The sequence below is a fragment of the Anolis sagrei genome, chromosome 3 (assembly GCF_037176765.1).
Source record: "Anolis sagrei isolate rAnoSag1 chromosome 3, rAnoSag1.mat, whole genome shotgun sequence".
Lineage (NCBI taxonomy): Eukaryota > Metazoa > Chordata > Lepidosauria > Squamata > Dactyloidae > Anolis > Anolis sagrei.
The window spans coordinates 243552410-243577419 of record NC_090023.1 but is presented as its reverse complement, the minus strand read 5'-3'; the positions used below and the strand labels follow the sequence as shown (position 1 = coordinate 243577419).

General features: G+C 38.1%; 1 protein-coding gene across 3 annotated transcripts in view; it reads right to left on the bottom strand.

The window, feature by feature from the left end:
* Nucleotides 1–7347: 7347 nt before the first annotated feature.
* MME (membrane metalloendopeptidase) overlaps nucleotides 7348–25010 on the bottom strand; it is a 94875-nt gene continuing 77212 nt past the window's right edge. For all 3 annotated transcript variants that reach the window (XM_060767670.2, XM_060767668.2, XM_060767669.2), the window contains exons 16-23: nucleotides 24818–24921; nucleotides 22031–22089; nucleotides 19549–19668; nucleotides 17791–17924; nucleotides 16611–16676; nucleotides 14228–14323; nucleotides 13749–13825; nucleotides 7348–9311 (exon numbers count right to left, since the gene is read on the bottom strand). In XM_060767670.2, the coding sequence (XP_060623653.2) occupies nucleotides 9212–9311; nucleotides 13749–13825; nucleotides 14228–14323; nucleotides 16611–16676; nucleotides 17791–17924; nucleotides 19549–19668; nucleotides 22031–22089; nucleotides 24818–24921 (756 nt within the window). In that variant the 3' untranslated portion in view covers nucleotides 7348–9211. The remainder of the gene's footprint in view (nucleotides 9312–13748; nucleotides 13826–14227; nucleotides 14324–16610; nucleotides 16677–17790; nucleotides 17925–19548; nucleotides 19669–22030; nucleotides 22090–24817; nucleotides 24922–25010) is intronic.

Sequence of the window (25010 nt, the reverse complement as noted above, 5' to 3'; positions counted from 1 at the left end):
GAAGATTTCACCTCACTTTGTGTCCCTGTAATAATCAGATGGGTTTGTTGTATAAAACTGGATTAATGAGAAAGCTTCAGTGGAGACACCTTTTCCCATGATAACACTTTCAGGAGTGAATTGCCTTTTCTGGGGGTAGATTTCTCTCACTTCCTGTTATCTCACCCCTGTTCTTAACTATGGATAATTTGTAAGTTGGTTATTTGTAACTCGAGGACTGCATGTATATGGTATATTGTGTCAATCATTATTTTTCCTTTATTTAAATTTGCATTATATTAAATTGTTAAACTGAAGTAAGTACATCTAATAGTGCCAAAATGCATAGGACAACTTACACATTTATAAGACGCCAACTAGATTCCAGCCATTTCCTATTGCTACTTAATATTTTTACTTATCTTCAGGAGCAATTACAATTAGTATGCAATTGTGGGATGTAGAACCTGAGTTTTTTTATAAGGGTTGTGCCAACACGAAATGGTGGTGAGATAGATCAGGGGTTCTCAAACTTTTTCAGCCAAGGAGTCCTTTTTAAAACAAAAGTTTCTTATGAAGCCCCAAGAAATGTATATATATATATTGTATTATATATAAGGTATATATAGCAGGCATGGGCAAACTTTTTGACACATTGTGTTTTAAAATTTGACAGAAGGGCTGGGCCAGTGGTAGATGGATGAAGAGTGCTTGTGTGAGCTAATTAAAAAAATGAACAAATTCCTAAACACACTTCACATATCTCATTTGTAGTGGGGGGAAAAGAGGAAAGTTAGAACTCTACAATGTTTAAAATGAAGAACAATTTAAACCAACATAAACAGTATTTCAGTTAAAGATCCCTGGGGCCATCCAATTCAACTTCCTTCAGATGACCATTCAGCCTTTGTAATAATAATAATAATAATAATAATAATAATAATAATAATAATAATAGCAGCAGCAGCAGCAGCAGCAGAAATCCCATGCCCATCCAGTTTAATTCCCTTCTGCTATGCATAGGGTTTTTCAAGCAAGCAAAGTGATGGGGAAAGAATCTAGCCGGTGAGGAAGGTGAGGGGGAAAAAGGCATTTGGTGGCAAGGGAGGTGAGGAAAAAATGTTTTTGGCAGCAAGGTATGTGAGAAATAAAGGTTTTTGGTGGCAAGGGAGGCAAGGCAAACAGGCTTTTGATGGCATGGGAGGTGAGAAAAATGCTTTTGGCAGCAAGGGAGAAGAGGAATAAAGGTTTTTGGTGGCAGGGGAGGGAAGGAAAATGGGCTTTTGGTGGCAAGGGATGTGAGAAAAACTGCTTTTGGTAGCAAGGGAGGTGAGGAAAAAAGGCTTTTGGCATCAAGGGAGGAGGAGGTGGGAAGGAGGAGAGAGGAGGAGGAGGGTAGCGCAGAGCCCCTCAGTATGCTTTGCAGAACCTTAAGGGCTCCACGGAGCACACTTGAGAACTGCTGAGCTAGAGGAATGTAGAAATTTGTGTAATGTTTTAGGAAGGTACTGTACTATGAGATGTGTTCGGCAAGTAGAACTGATAGCTTTGTCAAAGAGCCATGACATTTTATAGTTCTCTGTTGGCTATTGTGATGCATTCAAATAAGTAGAAGGCTTAGGCTGTAATACTGTATAAATGCAGTATTACAGCAGTAGTGAAGGCCTGCCACAGCTGAAACTGATGGAATTGTTGTGAAGGAGACGGGTAAAACTTATTATATTTTTCAATAATTCAGGGCAGGATAAAAGAAACAGTTTGAATTATCCCTCTTACATATCAAAATATCTTGAGTCTTGGATCCTAACTGTTTTACTGCTACATCCTAACTGGATCCTAACTGTTTTACTGCTTTGAATGCAATATTCCTGCTTCTTGGTAGGGGGTTGGACTGGATGGTCCATGAGGTCTCTTCCAACTCTTTGATTCTATGATTCTATGATTCTACAGATATTGGGGCCAAAACATTACATAAAAGGATGTTCTCTTAAGATGTCGTGAGGGTGGGAGGTGGTGGTATTATAAGGGTGATGATGCAGATACTGATGCTATTAAGCATGATACAATTAGAATCATTCTTAGTATCATCATCATCATCATCATCAGTGTGAACTCTCAAGGAGATACTTTTTTATCTCAGGGATTGGAGAAAAAAGACCAGGCTCTGACATCTAGGAATCCTTTTTATTTATGGAGGCTTTTAATGTGAAAGTGGGGAGGATTTCAAATGGGGTACGGACATTATTATTATTATTATTATTATTATTATTATTAAAATGCCTTCATCAATTTGTTTCAATGTGATGATTTTTAGTTGTTTTAAAAACTTTATCATTAAGGACATCATTACATGTAATAGCATGCAAGCCACTATCATGACATTTCTGCAACATAGGTCAGGTACTACTTAACTCACTGTGATGGGAAACATCACGCAGCAACTGGCATTTCACAATTCATGATGTGTGTGTGTTTGTGTCATAATTCCACCCTTCTGTTGTGCCAATCCTCCAATTTTTAAATATTTATTTTTAAGGTGTTTCAGTTATGAAATGCCTTAAAAGTAAGACCTAGAACCATGGTATGACCAAAGCTATTGATGGGTTTTGCCTGTCAGTAGTCCCTGATGGATTCATTGTGGGAAGGTAGTGGGTTGGCAACAATGTTGTGTGGTAGGGTGACGGTCCTGCTGCTGTGTCAATTTACTATCTCCATTGCTTGTTTTCTGACTGGCAAGATCGGCCAACGTTGGAGTCTCCTGTTACTAAGATTATGCTGCTTGTTGAATAAATGGTCCTTTAACCCACTCTCCTTTCTTGCTTATTGTAATGGTCAAGAGGGCAGGCATAGTGCCATGCAACAGGCTGAGCAAGGTATATAAATAATAGGGGTGATCCTTTTGTTAGGCATAGTGATGTGGCAGTTTAAGTTTTATTATTGCATTTTCAATCCTTGGGAGAGGTACTTGTGAAATTTTCTGGACCAGGAGCCAAGATTACTTGGCAACTGTTGAGCATTACTCATTCTGATAGGGTTGAAAGCATGCAAAGTTTGTGCTTCTGCCTCAGAATCTGCTTCTCTTGTAGTGGTTTGAGTGTTGAACTATGACTCAGGAGAACAGAGTTTGAATCCCTGCTCAGCTATGGAAACCCACTGGGTGACCCTGAGTAAGTCATATTCTTCATCTCACTGGGAGAAAAAGGTAAAAATCCCTCTCTATAAATCTTGCCAAGGAACACCTGTGACAGGTTTGCCTTTGGGTCAGCACAGGACGGAAAGGACTTGAAGCGATACAACAAAAACAGTCTTGGAAGGAAGAAACTGGATAGGAGAAACCATGGCTTACCTGTTCTCCTTATCCAGCAGTGAGTTTGTAACCTTATCACCATGCAATATGTGAGCATTCTGTGTTGCTGTCTGTGACCTTTCTGTAAAGTCACTTACAAAATCAGGAAATGAAAGTATAAATACTTATCTTGATGTGACTTATTGCATTTTACTGAAATGAATGCCATTATTGAAGCCTCTCCTTTTCCAGTAAATTCTGAGTCTGAATATTCAACACAACATGTGCGAGGTTTAAGTTCCTTGACAACGGGACTTAAATTCTGAGATTGCTTTTTCTGTATTTGCTTCTGTCTCCTGAAGCTTGAGGTATTGCAGTGTGTCCCAGAGTATGTTTCTTTAAATCATAAAAGCTCAATAAAATTAACACTAAGTAGGAAAAATTTAGTCTTTAATTCATTTAATGGTATTTATGTTTGTATGTGTATATATATTGTCTTGCAGGTGAGTACATAATTGTTTGCAGAAAATCTTATGGCATTATGTGGAGAGTTTGGAAAAATGAAATTTCAATGTGGAAAGCAATGGCAATTCTCATTTGAGAAAATTGTGCTGAAAAAAACTTGTGATAGGTTTAGCTTTGAGTTGCTATGAGTCAGAAATGACTTGAAGGCATACAACAACAAATTCCAAGAATGGTTGTGCACTCTCTCGTGACTTTTCCTCAGACCAGAATAGTTGCAGAAGATTCTGTGACTATAGGGTACATGAAGTGTGTGGAGAAATTACTGTATTTACTCGAATCTAGTGCACCTTTGAATGTAATGTGCACCTCAGTTTCCAAAACCCTGAAAACAAGAGACATATTTGTTGCCAAATGTAATGCTCAGCAGCAAGAAGTGTACTCCTTGAAATTTGACCAAGATGTGCATTGCAGTTGCTTCCCGCTTAGAGCTGCTTTTTTAAAAACCAAGGTGATAAGGCACCAAATCTTCCAGCAATTTAAAATAAAACCAGAGAAATTGGTAACCAAGGAGCCTCTCCTGTTTATCCTGCCTCCGCTTCCTTAGGTGAATCTATGCTGTATAATGACTGCAGCTTGACATCACTTGAACTGTTCTGGCTCAATGCTATGGAATCTTGGGAGTTGTAGTTCTGTAAGCTCTTTTGCCTTCTCTGTCAAAAAGGGCTGGTGTCTCTCCAAACTACAAATCCCAGGATTCCATACAATGAATAATGGTATTCTGTGTTATCAGACAGCGTACATGTTTACAGTATATGCGATTCCAAAGTCCTTGTGTGAACCTGCATTGGAATTCTTGTAATCTGACACCACCTTCACTGCTATGGTTCAATGCTATGAAATCATGGGGGCAATATTTTACAAGGTCTTCAACCTTCTCTGCCAAAGAATGGTGGTATCTCACCAAACTACAACTCCCAGGATTGCATAGTACTAAGCCATGGCAATTAAAAGTGGTGTCAAAATACATAAATTCTGCAGTGTAGATACATCCTAGGAGGGCTATACTGGTGTCCTAGACTTTAGTCCTCAAATTTCCTTAGAGCTGCAAGAGAGAACCACAAGAAAATCTCATGGAAAATTCCCCCAACTTACTGGAAGGAATTATGGGGACTAAAGGTAATCACCCCTAAAATAGGATTTAGAGTTTGTGACTGCAGGATTTTGGGGCTTTAGCAAAAGAAGTCCTAGGCTCACTGAACTACAAGCCACAGAACTCTGCAGGTTTTAAAGTGGGACAAGAAAGTCCCATCTGATCTTGGAAATGATCAGAGCTAGTTCATGTTTGAAAGGGAAACTCTCAATGATAGGTTATATTTCAGGGGAAGGAGTTGGAAAAAATCACTTTGTGGGGCCCTCTTGAGCAACAGCTTTTGCCTCTCCTCCTCCCTCTCCCTCTGGAGCAACTTTATTTTTTACTTTACCTTGGCACTTATGGTACATTACCGTAATACTTGATATTAATGCGCACCCCCATTTTGGCCGTGGGGTTTAGCCAAAAAAGATGTGCACTAGAACTCAAGTAAATATAGTAGTTTGTTTTCTCATTCCAGCTATCAACCTTGGGGTTTGAAGGTCAGCATGAACATGTTTGTCAAAATGTCCAGGTCATGAGGTAAAGAGCATATTCCTCTACAGTCTGCCCTCAAAGGTTTGTTTCCTCTGATAGGAACTTCGCTTGTACTTCTATTTTAGAAGGTGTGAGCCAAACATTCAAAAGCACTCAGAAGCAAATTCTTAAGAATGAACCATTCTGTTCATCCCCATGACTGAGGAAAATTATATAGGTTTTGCTATTTGTTGTAGGAGCCAATGTGATTAGTCATTTGAGTATTGGATTATGACACCAGCTTAAATTCTTCCTTGGCCATGAAACTCATATTCTTTCAGTCTAATGGGAACTTTCTTTTGAACAAATCCTGCTAAGAAAATCCTGCAAAGAATTGACATAGGTCAGAAAAGCTTTAAGAAATAAAAAAAAAAACAACAATTTGTCCGGGAGAAGAATGTCACTCTTTGGTATTCATGAAGGTGAAAAAATAGTGAGCAAATAAAGGGGTATCATATGCAGCAATAACATTTACATATTTCATGGCATATGTTTGCATTTGAAGTGCTTGGAAAAGGAGAGCAACAGATGTAACCAAGTTTCCTGATTGCTTTAATTGCCTGTACTCTAAATGATTCTGGCAGGGTCACTAATCTCTTAATTAAAGATGGTTCTTCATCAGACATTTTCAAGACTGAAACAAAATCCTGAGTGTACATAAGTGAACTCTGAGGAATTATCTAACACACTCCAAAGAATAATTCTGTTATTTAGTAGAATTGGTGTTATAATAATCTTTGGCAGGGGTAAAAAACCTGTGACCCTACAGAGGCTGATGAACTGCTCTTCCCATCATCCCTCACCCTTGTTCCAACTATCCGGACTAGCAAGAGAAGGTGAGAAGTGGCCAATATCCATTGCTTCCATATCATTATGAGCAATGATGTTGCACTTGCAGAGGAATGATTGTGCACTATATACAAGGTAGTGCTCTTGGGGAATAGGATTTTTCAGATCCATGGATACACTTCATAATAAGTGTTGATGGAAATGTATGGCTGGTAAAAACAACAAGAGATCTAAATAGAAAATATTGATTTAGGACTTCATCCCATGGATTTAGAATGCCATTTCTGAAGTGTTTCCAATGGTATCCAATGGTTGCCATGCCATGAAGTTTCTTTTCTTTTGTAGGTATTCCATTTGATGATGTAGGCTATCCATCTGCTTCCTGTCTGTTTTGAAAGATGGGCAGGAATTGTCTTCAGTGCTTTTGAGTGGACCATGATTGTGCTGTTTTGCATGCATTTCATCCATTTCCCCAATGATGTGTGTGGTGGGTGTGCATCATGGGTGGGACTAACTTCCCTTTCAATGCTCTTTCTAGTCTTATCTTTTGTTCTTGCACAATGTTCCAGAAAAAAAAAGCCAAAATCAGAATCAGACAAGACATTACATGAGTGATGATGGCAAATGAATGTTGATAAATTCAAGATGTGGTGGAGACGCCTTCTTTGAAGGCCTTTAAGCAGAGCCTGGATAACCATCTGTCGGGAGTGCTTTGAATGCGATTTTTCTGCTTCTTGGCAGGGGGTTGGACTGGATGGTCCATGAAATCTCTTCCAACTCTATGATTATATGATTCTAAGATGTGCAGAAACATGAGTATTAATTCCATCTGAACACAAAACAATTTACACAACTGAATTTGATGGAATGAATACTCTGCCTCCTTCAATGGGATGTGGTCCTAAGGCTTGAATCTGAGAAAACAGGCAGACTACTGTAATTTCCAAATCATAAACATGAAGATTTATGATCACAGACAGAATTTCAGCTTCAAAATCTTATGGCAACAGATGAGATGGCTCTTTAACTGCAGAGATGCTGAACAATCTCATGTAGTGGCAATGTCACTATATGTTCCAAGAGCCGTGAATATCCAACTTAATCACTATACTAATGAATGCATGTTGCCCCTCCTGTCAGGAAACACACACTGCAACAGCTGTAGACAATAAGAAATGTGGATTCCATTTAATTATAAAACGCTTCATCCAATGACAAATTTGAAAAGTAAAATGCACATAGATTCTTTAAATGCACAGAAATAGACCCATCTAAGTCATTCGAGGTATCTGGTACTTATTTTATTATTTGGAAATTTCTCTGTGCTTCAATACCAGAAGCATTATGTTCCTAGGCCACCTGTGGGAGAGCACTTAAAATTATTATAGCAGATTTCAAAAGACTTCATACTACTAAGAGTCCAGAAATGCAAACACTACAATAGTAATATTATTACTGAAGCAAAAGGTCTTGCTGATTCAGAGGAATTATAAACATCATTCACATTAGGTGTGTAGGTCCTAGTAGTTGTAGAACTGGCCTTCTAACAGTTTATTTCAAAATCATTTCACCCGTCTGTACCTCCAATTGATAAAGACTTCTGTGTTCAGAATGATCCTGACACACCAATGGTATATACCAATTGTAATAATATATAACAGTTCATGTCTGGTATAGCTCAGAATTAAATATAAAAAAGTATGATCTTATAATCTTATATATTATTACAAATTTTTCCTTTAAAAAAAAGCACAAGATTTGAAATAAAGCAGGATAATCCTAGAAAAAAACATGGAGGAATTTTTGATTACATCTGGACTGAATACAATATATGCTAAAAACAGTAATAAATTATCTACAGTATCATTTTGACAGGAAAGCAGCACATAATAATTTTGGTCAATCATTAATCTCTTAAGTAGGTTACAATTCGTCTTTGGATTGTTCTTTAAAAAAAATGGCTTCAAATAAAAATGGAACAGGGAAAGCCTTAAGAGACAGTGCACAGGACAGTGCAGTAGGTGTTTGCACAGACTAGACTCCCATATGCAATATTTCATGGAGGCAGAGGGAAGAAAGCCTGTCCTGTGAAGCTGTTCCCCTTTAAGATAAAAAGCTGCAGAAGTGGGGGGAAATCAGGGCCTGTTGGGTGGCTATCATTCATCCAGAACTGGGCAGAGCCAATTATACATACCCCAAGTCCTGCAAAAAACTGAATTATATCTGGTTGCACACCTCCATCAGTATTGCACTACTCCATCATGCACTACTGATCTTGACATCTTCTATTGAGAACAGGGATGGTCATGGCATGTGGAGCCACCAGTTTTTACTCAGGACTAGCTATTTCCAATTGCAGCTAATGTCATTGGTGTTATAGTATGAAAATGTCTGGATGCAAATAGGTTTCTAAGTTGGTTAAGCTTGATCAGTCTTGTCTTAGGGTCCCTAAATTTCTCTTTTTCTTTAGTCCGCCTCTGAAAAACAAGGATTTGGAAAAGCTTGGGAGCCATAAATGGGAGATATTAAAGAACCCCATCTACTCCTTAACTCATCATAATATTTCACATCCCAGCTACTGTGTTATTTGAAACCCCTCTCTACCATCTGACTATAAATAACAGAATACATTTATAGGACAGCAGATTGTTAAGTCTAAGCACAATTCCAATGGTTCAATATGTGTTCAAGCTAATGTCTGGGTGAACTGGTTCAAATATTAAACAAAATCAGCAAACTGAGTGAAAATCAGAAATAAATTGTTTCATTTTAAAAAATGAAGAGACTTTAGATATGCAGCCTTTTAGCGTTTCCCAAGTTGAGTCCAGGTAATGGTTGGCAGTGACTGCCTTAGCAAGGTATTTAGTTCTTTTTTCTCTTTCTTTCTTTTCTCTTTCTTTTTGGAGACTGCATTGCTTTAGTGCATTTGATCAGTTTCTGTTATTGTTCCTTTTGCAGCAAATCCCCTCCTGGCAGGTTCAAACCACCCCAGATTTCTGGAAATTTCTTTTTTCTTGGTAACCCTGTCACCAAACTCGGCACTTTTTTGCAGGATCCATGTATTGCGTGTTGGCACATTTGAAGGCCTCAGAAAACTCTGCCGTGTTTTGTAATGTTCCCAGAACCCTTTAAAACAGAACAAAATAACACTTTAGCACCACTGATTCCACATTATAAATAAGCATTTAACAAAGCACAAGGTCAATCTTCTCTTACCTACAGTTCTAAAAGGCTAGGGCTTTCCAAACAGATTTACCTTCTGCAATTGACTGGAATTCTACTGGGCAGTTATAACTATATCATTTAGAGTTGTTACATATTCATAACTGTTTGGTGTTAATAATCCCTCCTGTATTCACTTAATTTAGGGGTCTGAAAACATGTCTCAATCCCTACTTAGCAAGCAGGAGCTAATGCAATCAACATGTGTGTTTGTGTGTTTCTCTACTGATGAAAAAATAACAGACTGAATTCTTTATTTGTCCTTTTGTGAGTGATTTCTGGTGCAAGGAGGAATTATGGCAGGGCCCTGGCTTCTCTTTGTTGCAATGGAGACTGCTCCGAGGAGGTGATGACAACATCAGTCAACTGCTTCAAGAGTGACAGGGGTATGGACTCCTGTCAATTGCAGTGACTGTTGTCTGGTAAACAGGAATTTAGTGATTGGGGTGGGAATCAATAAGGAGCTAGGTGGTAATGCATCCACAAGTGCCTTATATTTACTATGACAACATTCTGAATCTGGAGTGCTCTTAGCAGTTTACACTGTTGTAACTTGAAATTAAACTATTATAACTACTTTTTTGGGACCTTGAACAAAGGGACCATGACCTTCTGGCAAGGAAACTAGTCCAATGTGGGCTAGGCAAAACTACGGTGAGGTGGATCTGTAATTGGTTAAGTGGACGAACACAGAGAGTGCTCACTAATGCTTCCTCCTCATCTTGGAAAGAAGTGACAAGTGGAGTGCCGCAGGGTTCCGTCCTGGGCCCGGTCCTGTTCAACATCTTTATTAATGACTTAGATGAAGGGCTAGAAGGCATGATCATCAAGTTTGCAGACGACACCAAATTGGGAGGGATAGCTAATAGTCCAGAGGACAGGAGCAGAATTCAAAACGATCTTGACAGATTAGAGAGATGGGCCAAAACTAACAAAATGAAGTTCAACAGTGACAAATGCAAGATACTCCACTTTGGCAGAAAAAAATGAAATGCAAAGATACAGAATGGGTGACGCCTGGCTCGAGAGCAGTACGTGTGAAAAAGATCTTGGAGTCCTCGTGGACAACAAGTTAAACATGAGCCAACAATGTGATGTGGCAGCAAAAAAAGCCAATGGGATTTTGGCCTGCATCAATAGGAGCATAGTGTCTAGATCTAAGGAAGTAATGCTACCCCTCTATTCTGCTTTAGTTAGACCACATCTGGAATATTGTGTCCAATTCTGGGCACCACAATTCAAGAGAGATATTGACAAGCTGGAATGTGTCCAGAGGAGGGCGACTAAAATGATCAAGGGTCTGGAGAACAAGCCCTATGAGGAGCGGCTTAGGGAACTGGGCATGTTTAGCCTGAAGAAGAGAAGGCTGAGAGGAGATATGATAGCCATGTACAAATATGTGAGAGGAAGCCACAGGGAGGAGGGAGCAAGCTTGTTTTCTGCTTCCTTGGAGACTAGGACGCGGAACAATGGCTTCAAACTACAAGAGATTCCATCTGAACATTAGGAAGAACTTCCTGACTGTGAGAGCCGTTCAGCAGTGGAACTCTCTGCCCCGGAGTGTGGTGGAGGCTCCTTCTTTGGAAGCTTTTAAGCAGAGGCTGGATGGCCATCTGTCAGGGGTGATTTGAATGCAATATTCCTGCTTCTTGGCAGGGGGTTGGACTGGATGGCCCATGGGGTCTCTTCCAACTCTTTGATTCTATGATTCTATGATTCTATGAAAGAGACATCCAACACTGTCACAAGTAGAAATGTGAAGGCTTGGGAGAAAAAATGCAGGTGCACAGCTGTTACTTCTTTGTGCAATGTGAAATGCACATTCACGCACTATGTTAACTGTATTATTGTAAATCACAATGGTTCCACATGTGGAATTCATGTTCCTGACATCATCAGCCACATACATGTATTCTGCATTGTCCAAAAATATTACTGTATTCTGCATGTGTAGCACAACTTATTCCTGTATATGTTATCAATAGGATTTCAGCCATTAAGAACCTCATTACAATGAGGTCCAATTTACGGGCAATCACAGGGAGATTCAGGATGGATCATGGCAAATCTGGCAGGCAGTGGGGGAACCCTACATCACCTGCATTGTTCACTTATCTATCCCATGGAGGGAGGCATCGCTGCTCGGCTTCTCTCTGCACTAGCCCCATTTTCCTCTATAAGAACACGGGAACCCTTGTGTTCTCTGAGAAGTGTCCTAGGGCACTTGGCAGATGCTGAAACGACAGAATCCCTCCAGATGTAGCTGTGCATCACCTGATGGCATCCGGCAGGCGCTGTCCTCCCAGCATCCTCCAAGCATCCTAGGACGCTAACGTCCCCTAATGCAATGAGGCCCTTAGTTAATATATTTGTTAGTGTTGTTGTGTACCTTCAAGTTGTTTTCAACTTACCCTAAAGAAAATTTATCATGGGGTTTCCTTAGCAAGATTTCTTTGGAGAGAGTTTAGTATCACCTTCCTCTGAGGTAGAGAGACTGTGACTTACCCAAGGTTCCCTTGTTACTTCACTTGTTACCACTACCTCCAACAAATTTATGCATGTTGTCCCCCTTTTCTTCTAACCAATGATGGGAAGGGCATGACTGAATGTTGCCCTCCTTGCAAGTAATCAATAACGCCATGTTACAATTCATCATCATCATCATCATCATCATCATCATCATCATCATCACCATCTATATACCGTGCTTTATTTCTCCCAAAGGAGAGTCAAAGCAGCTTAACATAAAAGCAATAACATACAATTTACAATATACAAATATGCAAACATTAAAACAGAATTAAATATAAAAAGCGTTAAAAATTCACAGTTAAAATCAATTAAAACATATTCAAAGTTAAAAACCATTAGACATAGCAAAATCCTATCAACCCATGAGTTCTCTTGAGTGGGCATGTGACATATACCATAGACGCCTTGTCAGGAATTAAACATAGCTTTTGTTATGGAACACAAAATTATGTCAAATGCCAGGAATGAATGTGAGGAATGAAAAAAAACAATGTGATTGACAAAAGTACCCATTAGGCAAAGGTCCTGAGAACTGCAACTGATCAAAGCAAACAGCATAGCTGAAATTAAGCTTTGCGCAGGAGTTTGAACATAATTGTCTCAGGAAGAAAGCTACAGATTTCCTGGAAAAACATTCAAGAAAACACCCACATGAAAATGCCATTGTGATGCCAGAGCCAGGGACAGCGGCTGCTTTCAGTACAAATAAAACAAATGGCTATCTAAAACCTGGGTTTGAGCATAAAACAATCTCTTTCAAAATGGATATGAAATAAAATTTGTCCAAGCAGCCACTGGGCCACGGTGTTAGAAACACATTGCAATGTTTTAATGTTTTCCATTATTATTCTATTTTGATTGAATTAAAAAAAACCTACTGTATTTCAAAAAGATTATGTAACCGAATAATCTCCGAAATTCATAACTGACTACAGACAACTTTACAAACTGTCTTCCAAATGCATTCAATATACGTACTACAAACACTCGTCACATGCACACCTCCTTGGTATGTTATTGCAAACATGCTAGATTTTTGTATAGATCTTGGTAAGCAACACAACTGCAAAAAACTTTCCATTAGCGTTTCAATGCATGTGTTGCAAAGACCATTTTGCGGAATACCTGAAAGGGCTACACAAATATTATAATTACATCAGGGTCTCTATGCATGTAAAAATAGCAGGGAACTTCAAAATATTACTTTTTAAGATTATAACTCCAAGGATCTCCCAGCCAGCTTTACCAGTATTAGATCATTTTTCCCCCCAACGTTGATCTTCCTCAACTTGCTTAATGGCACCAACAAATATTGTGTGTAGGAAAAGAACATGGGTATGACAAGCCTTCCTCAAGTGATATCTTCCAAAATACAAGCCTTGAGCTATGCCTCGAGCCATAGTATTAGCTTTGTTCTCACAGTTTTCAGCTCCCTCTAAGATCTGCTGGACCAAACAAAGGGGCCATGTGGGCTCTTCTCATATGCCCTACTCCAGTTCTCCATAAGTCCCCAGCCTCATCTTCACCAACTAAAATATTGGGAAGGTCATGGATGCCAAGAAGTGACTATGTCAGCATGGGAGCTTCTGAGAGTTGTTATCCAAAAGAGGTAATATTTCCAAGTTTTAGCCTAGATCTTCTGATATGACCAAAAATGAAGAGCTACATATAATTGTTTCATAAAACAACAACAAAATGGCAAATCACATTGTGCCATTTCAAAAACATATTTATTTTGGAAATACAAACATATGGATGCTAAGAGACCAGTTTTGTGCAAATAAAGAAATGGAACTTTGAAACACTGACCTGAACTTGCCAGGGCTGTGGGAATCTGTTTTAATAGAGTTGACAGCATATTCCGGTCTGTATGTTCCACACCATATCTTGAAAAGCAACAGTAAAATATTGAGGGGGAAAGGTTTGTATCATAGTAATTATGTTTTATTTTGCAACAGTCTATTTGAGGTTATGAGAGAAGATTTAAAACGGTGACAGTGAACTCACCTAAACTCCCGCCCATTACTAAGTATTTATGAATGTGGCTGTGACCACACGCAACGGGCCTCTCCAAACTCACCTTATGAATGCATTTATGCACTTAGCTATGATTAATGTAATCTGACAGGCCACTCTCCTCTTGGCCCTGCTGCCATGAAGGCTGTTCGACTTGGCAATTCTGCCAGTTCACATTAAAAGGAGAAAATACAGCCTGCTGTTTCCAACTTAGGTGTGAAATTGCAACTCAAAATAATTTTCAAAGCTTTCAATCAAAGCAAGCATAATACCTGTGCAAAGTTCAGGAAGAACAGCTGCTTATGGTCGAAGTCAAGCCCAGGAAGGCGTTTCTCGTTCCCATTCTTTTTGGCAAAATTCTCATAAGCCTACAAAAGGGCAGGAGCAAATGCAAAGAGAATACAGAAGGAAATATATAATCTTTTCCAAATGATGCAATGCTATATAAATGCTATATAAATGGTTATTTTGGAGGAAATCCCATTGAGTTCAACAGAACTTACTCTGACCCTAAGAGTGACATCGTGAGAGTATAGACTGTTGACCTACCTACCCATCAGTTATCAAAACATGTGAAAATATGGTAGTAATCAGTACCATTATCAAATCAATATAGAATAAAACATGGTTTTGTTTCCCTTTTTGTAAGAAAAAAACCAGAGCAAATCTTGATTTGATGAATGGGAGGAAATGTTTAGATTCCATTCTCGACCATTTCCTGCTTTGCTTTATTTATGGTGTCCTAATATTTGAAGCAAACATGAATAAAATGTCTTCTTGTTTGCTATGGTTTCTGAGGTGCTTTGTTTATGAGTGGTACAATCTTCCACACAAAAGGTATGGGAATGAAAGGCAGAGCATTGATGGGGGTGTGAATCCCTGCAAAAATAACAACCACACTCTTGCAGATTTGTATCTTTGCGATTTTTTTCCATATGTTGTCATAGCTCTTCAAGACTAATGCTTTCTTCAGCATCCAATCCATAATGCCAGTCAACCAAGGATCACAAAATGAGTATGAAGGCAGAATTGTGTCATTTAGCATTATAGGTTATGAATTGGAAATACGGCCGGAATCCTGTTGGTGACACACATGGCTACAATCTGGGTTTACCCCCAAATATGAACATCTCAAGACCATGCATTGAGTTTCAGTACCTTCATTGGCAAAGTCCTTACCCTGGAAAGCTATAACTATAAGGGGCTTGGCTATAGGATTGCAGCTTGGCCCATTCTGCCTGCACTTCAGCACCAAGGGAAGGAGGAGCCCTATGCTGCTTATTCTTCCTTAAATGGTCAGTAGCAGTAAGAAGGAGCCTGAGTTCACCCCAGAGCTAATCAGGGACCAGGGAATTGGAGATGCGGCCAGTAGCCTCCTAAATGTTGTTGCATTCTAGCCCTGCTCCCATAAGTACACTGGTATAGACTTGTGTTTACCAGCATGATGTAGGGTCACAGATAATTTCTCCAAGAGAATTTAATATTAAATGTAAAAAGAAGTCTGTGTTCCCCTTCGAAAGAGCTTATATAGCTCAGAATGCACTGGGACCCATTATTAAAAATGTACTCTAGTATAAAAAACACAACCAGGCACAAGAAATGAGAGCATCTTGTGTGGATCTTGTACTGCTATAGTTCTTTTCAGTTTGTTTTGGTTACACTTGTGGGAATATCCTTGACTATTGTAAGTGAAAGATAAGAGAGTTGTAATGTCTCCATAGACAAGCAAAAACTGGATGATCCTTATTGGAATGCACTTTGTCCTGAACATTCAGTTAATTTGACTGTGTGTTCTGAACTTTTAAAAATTAAGATAAAGAAAATATAAGGCAGTGACCATTTTTTTCCATGACCACATGTGAAAAAACTTCAGTTAATAGTTCAACAAAATTACATCTAAATTATATCTTATTTTTCCCATGCTGTTTGTTTCCCCAACACTATGCTGCCACAACCCTTGCTTACCACCAGGGAGAAATGAAGTTCTGTTGCTTCCTAATGCACATATACATGTACCACACTTTTCCCAAATTGCCAAATGCCTATACGGTTGAGAATGTGGCTACCACAGACTTAATAAGCAGGACAAGTAGAGGGATAAAAAATAATAATAATTAGGTATTGATGATTTTTTTTTCTAGACATACTGGTAGAAGAAATACCCCTTATCTTGAGAAATCACAAATTTGTTGAGGACCTTCCATTTTTTCAAAAATAAAGTACTCATAAAACAATGCAAGAAGCTTAATGTGAGCACAAGTGAAAAAGAATGCATCAACATGATTTAGAAAAGAGGGGTAAAATACATGCAATAGGTTAAATGCAGAAATCAGGAAGAACAGTTTCAATTCAAGAAGAAAGGTTTTGTAACTTGGTAGGAAAAGTATGGTAAAATACAGATGATATTGAGAGAGAAAAATACAATCAAGATTTTCACATTTTTGGCTGTGACCCCCTTCATGTATCCTTTTAATGAAATGTAGCAGGAGGAATTTGAGTTTCTCAGTGCCCAAAACTTTGGGGTTTAGTTAGACCACTCTGAAAATGCAGCACTAATATATGCCACCTATAATTTCTTTTTGTTGAACCTGCTTTTTTATTTAATCTTTTCTAACAAATAATCTTCTCAGCTGTGAAGACAAAAGCATTTCTCACCCTGTATGCTTGTCTAATGCCACCATTATCGGCAATGTTTTCCCCAAGGGTATTGACTCCACTGAGCTGGAAAGAAAAATGGAAGAAATATAAATATTGTTGATTTTTCTGAAGAATGATATCATTGGTTGCAGGAAGAAGAACAAAACATGGCTCAAAGGTCAAAATGGAGAACTGAGACAATCTAGCCATGGAAGAGATAGGAATGAATACTCTGTAACTACTTTCAGAGTGGAAGAAAATCACAACTAGACTTAGCAGGGGGCAAAAATGCCAAACGGTTGCCAAGAAATGGTTATGATAAACTTGGAAGTTTAGTGTGGAATGTTATGCATTAATTGCACCTACAGCCTTAGGTTCCTGCACTATATATTTCCCTTCCACATAACTGTACATCATTCATAGCAACTAGCATTTTAATAAAACAAAAGCAGCAAGCAATCTTACAATGAGCTGGGGCTAAATTCCATGTACATAAACCCATTATATCATTGCACAAATTTATTATTATTTTATTTATTTACAGTATTTATACCCCACCCTTCTCAATCCCGAAGGGGACTCAGAGTGGCGTTACAAACGCAACAAATGTATTTGATTCAGTGGTAGTGGATGGGTGGGTTCAGTAATAAGATTAAGACCTAGCTTTTTTTAACAGTGGAAATAAACACTGCTCTTCTTGAGCGAGTTCTATTGACAGAAACATAAATAATGACATAATTTGCTGTGCAACCACAGAGAAGGAATTCTAATCTCAAGGTGAAAACTTCAATTAAATACTGCCATAAGCAATATGCTAACCCTCTATGTGCTAGTGACAGAGCTCATTTGAGGAGAGAGGTTTCAGGCAAACAAACAAACTGTATCAGAAATCAAGCTTCGCTCAAATTCCATTACTTGCTGATGAGTTGCTGATCTTTTTGTTTCTTTCCATTTTAAGTATTATGTCTATGATATTAGGCATAAAGTTTGCTCCTATTTGGACATGACATTATAGAATCATAAAATCATTGAGTTGGAAGAGACCTCATGGGACATCCAGTCCAACCCCCTGCCAAGAAGCAAGAAATTTGCATTCAAAACACTTATTTTGGCTTTTATGGGGGGGGGGGGCATAATGAAATACAAGGAAGCATATACAAATATAAATGAACAAGTCAGTAGGAAACATAGAACATACATGTTGTCCACCAGCCAGATCCCACGAGAAGTTTCCATATTGATATACCACACACTCAGATTGTTTCTTAAAATTGTTTGCAGATTCTTGACTCCACCAGTCTACCAGATCTCCATCTGCATTAAAATTTCTACCTGAAATAAGGAATATGGATTGTTGGTCAGGAAGACACTGGAAATAGGAAACTGCCTTGTATTGCAGCAAACCTGGTTTAATGCTTCCTATCAAAATCACAATCTCCCAGGACTTGCTCTCTAAGATTCTTTTCATGTTTTTGAGATCTTAGAAATGCAAAGTATGGGCTCATCTCTGTACTTCTTTACATTACAACATAATAAATCAATATATTTTGAAAACTGAGTCATCTCAAGTTACTGGAGAGATTTATTTTTTTGTGGGTTGTTCTTACTTTCATCTGAATTGCCATCCAATAGAGACATAGTCTTTCAGTCGGCAGCATCTCCAATGAAAGGAAATTGCTTGGATTGTACAGAGCTCTCAACCTTCATCCAAGATCACATGTGGCCCTCTTGCTAAAAAGGTTTGCTAGATATTCCTTGCATGTAAGGAAATGTTATGTTCCATTCATTTTAGTTCATGGATGATTTAATGCAACTCAAGAGCCATGTGTTACAGTTTGACAATGTGTGCAGACCAGCAGAAGATTAGTCCTTTGTATATTCAAAAATGAGCAACACAAGTAGAAGAAATGAAAAACTTAAATTTTACTCTTGTGCAGTAGATTTTATGAAAAAACAGCTACTTCAACACAAATTTTCTAGTAATAATACAGTCACAGTTCCTCTGAAATATCAAACTCATGTATGGTCCTTGCATTTAATTCATGCAATGCTTTCTATCAGAAAATATTTCTTCTCCCAATCTTCATTTCTTGTTCATGGAGACGAGCATGGAAGACAGACTTGCCAGAGTCAAATAGGTGCAAGCCAGGAGCTTACACCGAGTAAGCTCAGGAGCAAACATTCAGTAAGCCCAAAGTCATATAACAGACACTCTCAAGTTATATCCCTTCGGGAGTTGCCCAAAACTTGTTGACCTTAATTACTCCAATTACTCAGCCTGTGGATTGTAATTAATCAGGGTGAATCTTTTTTCTCTTAATACACACATGGTAGTGATTCCATAGGAATTTAGCCATGTACCTTAATATAGTGTGCCATCTGGGCTACCACATCTAACAGGATTTCTTGGCTATGAACCTCCTTTCTATCAGAGATCCACTCATTCTCAAAACTGGTCTTTGAAGCATCATTTAAATTTGTCTCTGTTTCTATAGATATTAAAAGAAGATGCAAATATGTAATTTGTTTTTGTTGCTTGTTTGTACTCCTTGTACTGTATTGTATTATATATTTGTAATGACAGATATTTGTTGTTTTAAACACTTGTAATTTATATTTATCAGTGAGTTTAGGTCTTTGTAATTTGTGAGTTCAATCATACATTTTTCTATAACTATGCTAGCCTCCCTGAATGCAATGATGTCACATAAATCAAATAAATCATGACTTTTGTTTAGCACTACCAGATAATACAAAAAAGAGGAACACACATTTTTGGCACTTCCAATAACAGAGAATGCTTTTTCAGTGTCTGGGGAATTTATCCAATGCTAAGGATCTAAATTCTACATGTAAAAGGATGTAACTGCAAATACCAAAATCAAGACTGCTTCCATTTGTGTTCGATACAGAATTATAATAATTATTACAATGAAATATTAGTTTTGTGTCTTACCATTGTCATCAAAGCCGTGTGTGATTTCATGGCCGATGACCATGCCGATGCCACCAAAATTCAAGGATTTAGGCTGGGATGCACTAAAGAAAGGTGGTTGCAAAATTCCTGCAGGAAAGACTGGAAGAAGAGAAATGACACCATGGATGGAAGTTCAAGGCTGTGTATATTTGCAAAGTGAAAATACAAAACAACAGTACTAACCATTTTAGTAAAAGATTGAATCAGATGCCATGTTGCTGGACATGCAGATCAAGGGCATTTTAGCTTCCAAATTAACTTTGATATCTGCCCAGAGGAACAGAGGTCCTTGTGTCTGGTGTTTCAGTGTTGTCTCCTAGACCTTTTTTTCCTGATTGCCATTCCACCAACAACTCTCCGCTTTCTTTCAACTTCCACTACAAAGGTCTCCTGACCTCTTAACCTAGACATGGGCAAACTTCAGCCCTCCAGGTGTTTTGAACTTCAACTCCCACAATTCCTAACAGCTTAGCTTTTAGGAATTGTGGAAGTTCAAAACATCTGGAGGTCCAAAGTTTGCCCATGCATGTCTTAATTCATTAACTGTTTTTTCTGTCATCTTCTGCCATCTATCTTTCTGGAACTTCTCCTCCCCTTCACTCACAAATGTTTTTCCTAAGGCTTCAGATTGACTTTTCAGGCTCTGATAAACTGAACATGTTTTCCCATAATCACCCAATAATGAGAAGAACTGATCCAGATGTTACAAGCAACAGTTAGCTTGTCCAATCTTTGAATAAAATCTGTTAACTGCCTGTGGTATTGCAGCCTTGCAAAAACCAGAATAATGTCCTAGCTGGTTGCTTTGAGAACACAGGACAATAAACCCACATGCAGATATTTTTTTAGTTAAGGCCGTTGGAATCCCTCCATATTGCATTATCTCCTTTCTCATTGTTTAACCAAAAATAAGCTATAATTGGCACATCCAGCTCACAGAGGAAAATAAAACAGGAAAAGATCATCACCTCAGGGAATAATCAAACTATATTGATTTCAGTTAAATTTCATCCTGTCTCCACCACATGTGATTCTGGAGAATAGCAGTACAAACAAAAGTAAAAACACTAATCTGCACACACACACGTTGGCTATGCCTGTATTACCATTTGATGAATTGTTGTGCTTTGCAACACAGCAATTCAATGCATTGAAATGTTTTGATGCTAGCTGAGTTTGAAAAAGTACTACTTTAATTGATGGAATGTTTATTCTAAGCTACCTCGTAACAAACCAATGCTCGCTTATAATTTTTGTGAAAATTGAGCAATTTTTCGCTATGGGAGAGAAGATAATTATTCATTGGAGGCTTTTCTCAAATAGCAAAACACTTGCCCACATCAACACAGAAATAAATACAGTTGTGGCCAGGGAATTGCAACTCTTTCCCTGACTGGCTGCTCAAAGACTGTTAGGAAAAGAATCCTAAATTCTTTATCCCTTGAGCCTAACCGCAAAGATTTTTGCCATGATATGTTTACACATTGAATGCAGGCACACTGGAATCGGCCTTTCGTTTCGTAAACTAATAAACAGTCCCCACTAATGTATTTCTTCATTTTGTCTTGCTTTTGCATAGCACAAGATCTTGCTTCATTTTCTTTTTCATCGCAAAAAAACTTTTATTATAACCTAGAGTTTCCATTCTCATTTGAAACTCAAATATGCAATTAATGTTCTCTGTTGTATAATTAATTGTTGCAGCTCCCCTCTCCAAATGTAATCCTTCATCACAGGGATTATAGTTAGTATGACTTTGCCATGTTTCTGTTGAGCTTGTTTTCAGTTAATTAGGACTGCAAACACAAAATTCTGCTTGGTTTTCCTACATGCATAATTCTGAAATGATAGATTTTCAGGAAAACATTTTTGTTTATGTTCAGCCCTTCTCTTCAGTGTTGATCTGATATGGTCTTGACCCCCTGTAGAACTGGAGCTCAGAAAAATATAGCTTGTTTGGACTAAAATTCCTACAATCCCATAACCATGGTTCTCTCATGTGAAATATATACTAAGCCAGGGTGGTATAGGGGCTTAATGTTAGACCAGAGCTTCATTGCAGGGGGTTGAACTGGATGGCCCTTGAGTCTCTTCCAACTTTATGTTTCTGTGACTGGGGCGACCCAAGTTTCATTGCTCACATACTCTCCTTGAACTCCTTCTCACCCTAAATTATGCTGCAGGGTTACGGTTGTGAGGACAGACATGCATATTACCTGTACTGAAGGCACAGATATGTATGATAAATAAAATAAACAAATAATAAATAGTACATTATAGTTAAAACGAATTGCTATTCTTGATAGCAGAGATGCACAGGGGTGATTTATTTCTTGCTGGGGTACTTTGTCGTTTTCCTGCATGGCAAGGGTTTACCTGGTTGGTCCATGTGGTCTCTTCCAACGCTATGATTTTATGATTCTCAAATAGTTATAGTTCTTCATAAAAGAGCTCAGCTTACCAATCTGATTTCTGTTTGCCGAATAAAAGGCATTCACTACAGCTGCTCCACTTATCCACCTACAGAAAATTGAGAAACATATTAAAGTGTTAATAAAATTATCAGTGGGATGAGAAAACCTAATGACTTTGAATTACTCTGATACTGGATAGCCAAAGTAGCATTTTAAATACATGTTATAATGAAACCCATGTACCAGCACATATCTTGTGTTCAAGAAGCACTGAAATGAAACAGTGAAGTGCAAAAGTACATGCAAAACCAGCTGGGTGTATTACACTTTCTCATTTGATGAGTTGCTATGCTTCTTTGTCACCTCTGCTGGGAAGATGGTGTGGCAGTGTGATAGAAGAGTGTATTGCAACCTCTATTAACTCTACTGTTAGTTTTTTCTTTGTGTCCCCTGCTTATATGTCCGTGTCGCATCTCATTCATTATGGGAGGGGGGGGGGGTCAAGCATTACAGCACCATTATTTATTCACTGAATAAATATCATATACACAGGTCATTTTAGGAACCTCTTAAGAACAAATTGTTTCTGTAGCTTGGACAGACAGATGCCTTTTGGTAGACCACAAGGAGATCAGAATTATTATAAGTATTTCCCGGTGCTTGTTCACAGCATTTGGCTATTAGAGATCTATTGCCTCAGAACATGGAGGTTGAATTTAGCTGGTAATCTCTGAAAGACCAATCCTCTATGACATTGTTGAATCCCACTCTGACTTAACCATAGTGCCTTTTAGGGTTGTGTGATTGATAAAAAAAAATGTTTCAAAACTCATTATAAAATTAGGGGGCACTGGTGCTTTGTTTCTAAAGTGTTTCTAAAGTATCATTAGTAGAAATTTAGTTACTATAACGGGAGTAACAAAATTTTGTTATTTTTTTCATTAAGTAATTGAACAAGCGGGGAAACTTAGTTTTAGAGCTATCGTGATGAAACTTGCTATAATATAATTGTACCACACATTTTCCAATATTAGCCCACCAAATTTCAGAAAGTTACACTCATCCACTAAGTTTTGGGGAATGTTTGATTTTTTTTTACAAACAATATATATATTTCAAAAAACTACAAGATCTATCTACTTGAATTCTATATACAATGCACAAGACAACCTGGCATTGATCCCCACAATTTTCAGAAAGATTCACATGTCTACTGATTTTTATGTATTTGTAAAATTGTAGACAAAAACAGTCACAACAGCAATCCCCTTGAATATCTGTCTAACAAGTGTGTCTATATGGCACACAATTAACTACATAACTTCAACTTAGCACAGATTTATACTATTACATACTTAAGTCCTCTTTGCAGATTTGCTAATTTTATTTCTTATTATTAGACTTATTCCAAATGGCTAGCTGCTGTAGCCCTCATTTGAACTTTCTGATGCTGAGCACTGCATTCTGGGAAATGTAGTTTAGGGCACAGTCTTTTGAATTCTCTGCCTTCCCAAACTACATTTCCCAGAATGCTGTGTTCTCAATCTCACGCCCAACTCTGCTAGTCCCACTGAAGGACACACTGAAGGAAAGTACTGTAAAAGGACGAATGAACTTCAGCAATGTCAACGTCAATGAGAATAAGCTCCTAATATAATTGATGACAATATCAGAAAGGTAAACATTGTTTTGAAATAAAATCTTCTCCACAAAAGACAAGAATCAAGTGACAACCAACAATGCATTCCTTTTGTTGTATATTTCCATCTCCCAATTATGAAAGGGCAATTAGAGAAAGCTAATCATTGCTAACTAATTACAAACCACTTATTACTGCCACCAGCAAGCTTCCAGCTATAGCTTTCCACTAGCCATAAAATCTACCGAGATTAATGATAAAAGTTGTCTTAAAAACACCACTTAGCAATCCAGGATATTACCCATGTGATTCAAAGGGCTGCATCATCCAAAAGTACCTTAAACAGACTGTCTCTTTTAGGAGAACAGTGACTGACAGGACCTTCAACATTAAACAATATATCCCCTGCCAATTCTGCAATTTTATTCATGTGATTGATTGCAGGCATATGGCCTGTCACCTGCAATATGTAGACAATATGTTCAGGAACCTTAAGTCTACAATCCTGACCAGAATGCTAGAGCAACCAAAAGCAAGGCATTTCAAGCTCTAAATATCACAGTACCTCTTAATTGTTCTATTAATTATTTATTTGTTTGTTTGTTTAGGTACCGAGGTGTCTTCTCCTTCAGACATTTTGTACAAAAGCAAATAACTGTGGATCTATATGCTTAAGATGCTAAGACTCTAACACCACATGGCCACAACTGAGAGGATAAGATTATCATCCACTAAAGAAAACTGGAAACAGAGCATAAACTGCCACCTTTATGGAGCTGGATTTCCTCTATCATAACTGAAGAAGGCAGAAGCCAAAACATTTTGCTTATATTTTCAATCCTGTTTGTCAATTGCTTCAAGTAATACATAAAAATCATAAGTGTGTGCATGAGTATGTGTAGGAGAGAAATGTGATGCTGTGAAGCTATCATGCTTAAACATATCCTCAACCAAAGGGGCTCACTTGAAAATGCAATGCTACTTGGAAAAGTAGCAGCAATAAAAGAGGAAGATCACATTACAAGTAGATTGATTGCATCAAAGATGTTATTTTCTAATTCTATATCAGCTGAGCAGAGCAGTTGATGATTAAGGCTCTTGGAGATCTCTCATTCATAGGCTGCCATAAGGTGAAGTCAATCGTAAGTATCAGCAACCAATAAAAGAACACAACACCCAGAACTTAAATACATACTCTTCTTTGTCGACCTTTTCTCTAAGCTTCTTTAGCCTTTCCTTTTGGGCAAACTTTAAGTTCTCAACCATGTTTTCAAAATATTCTTCTTCTTTGTAGTTCAGCTTTGAAAAAAGAGAAATCACAGTACAGTTTGTGTAAGACTTTGTGTAAAGGACAGAGTGAGCTTGTGCTGCAGGTGGGCGACCTACAC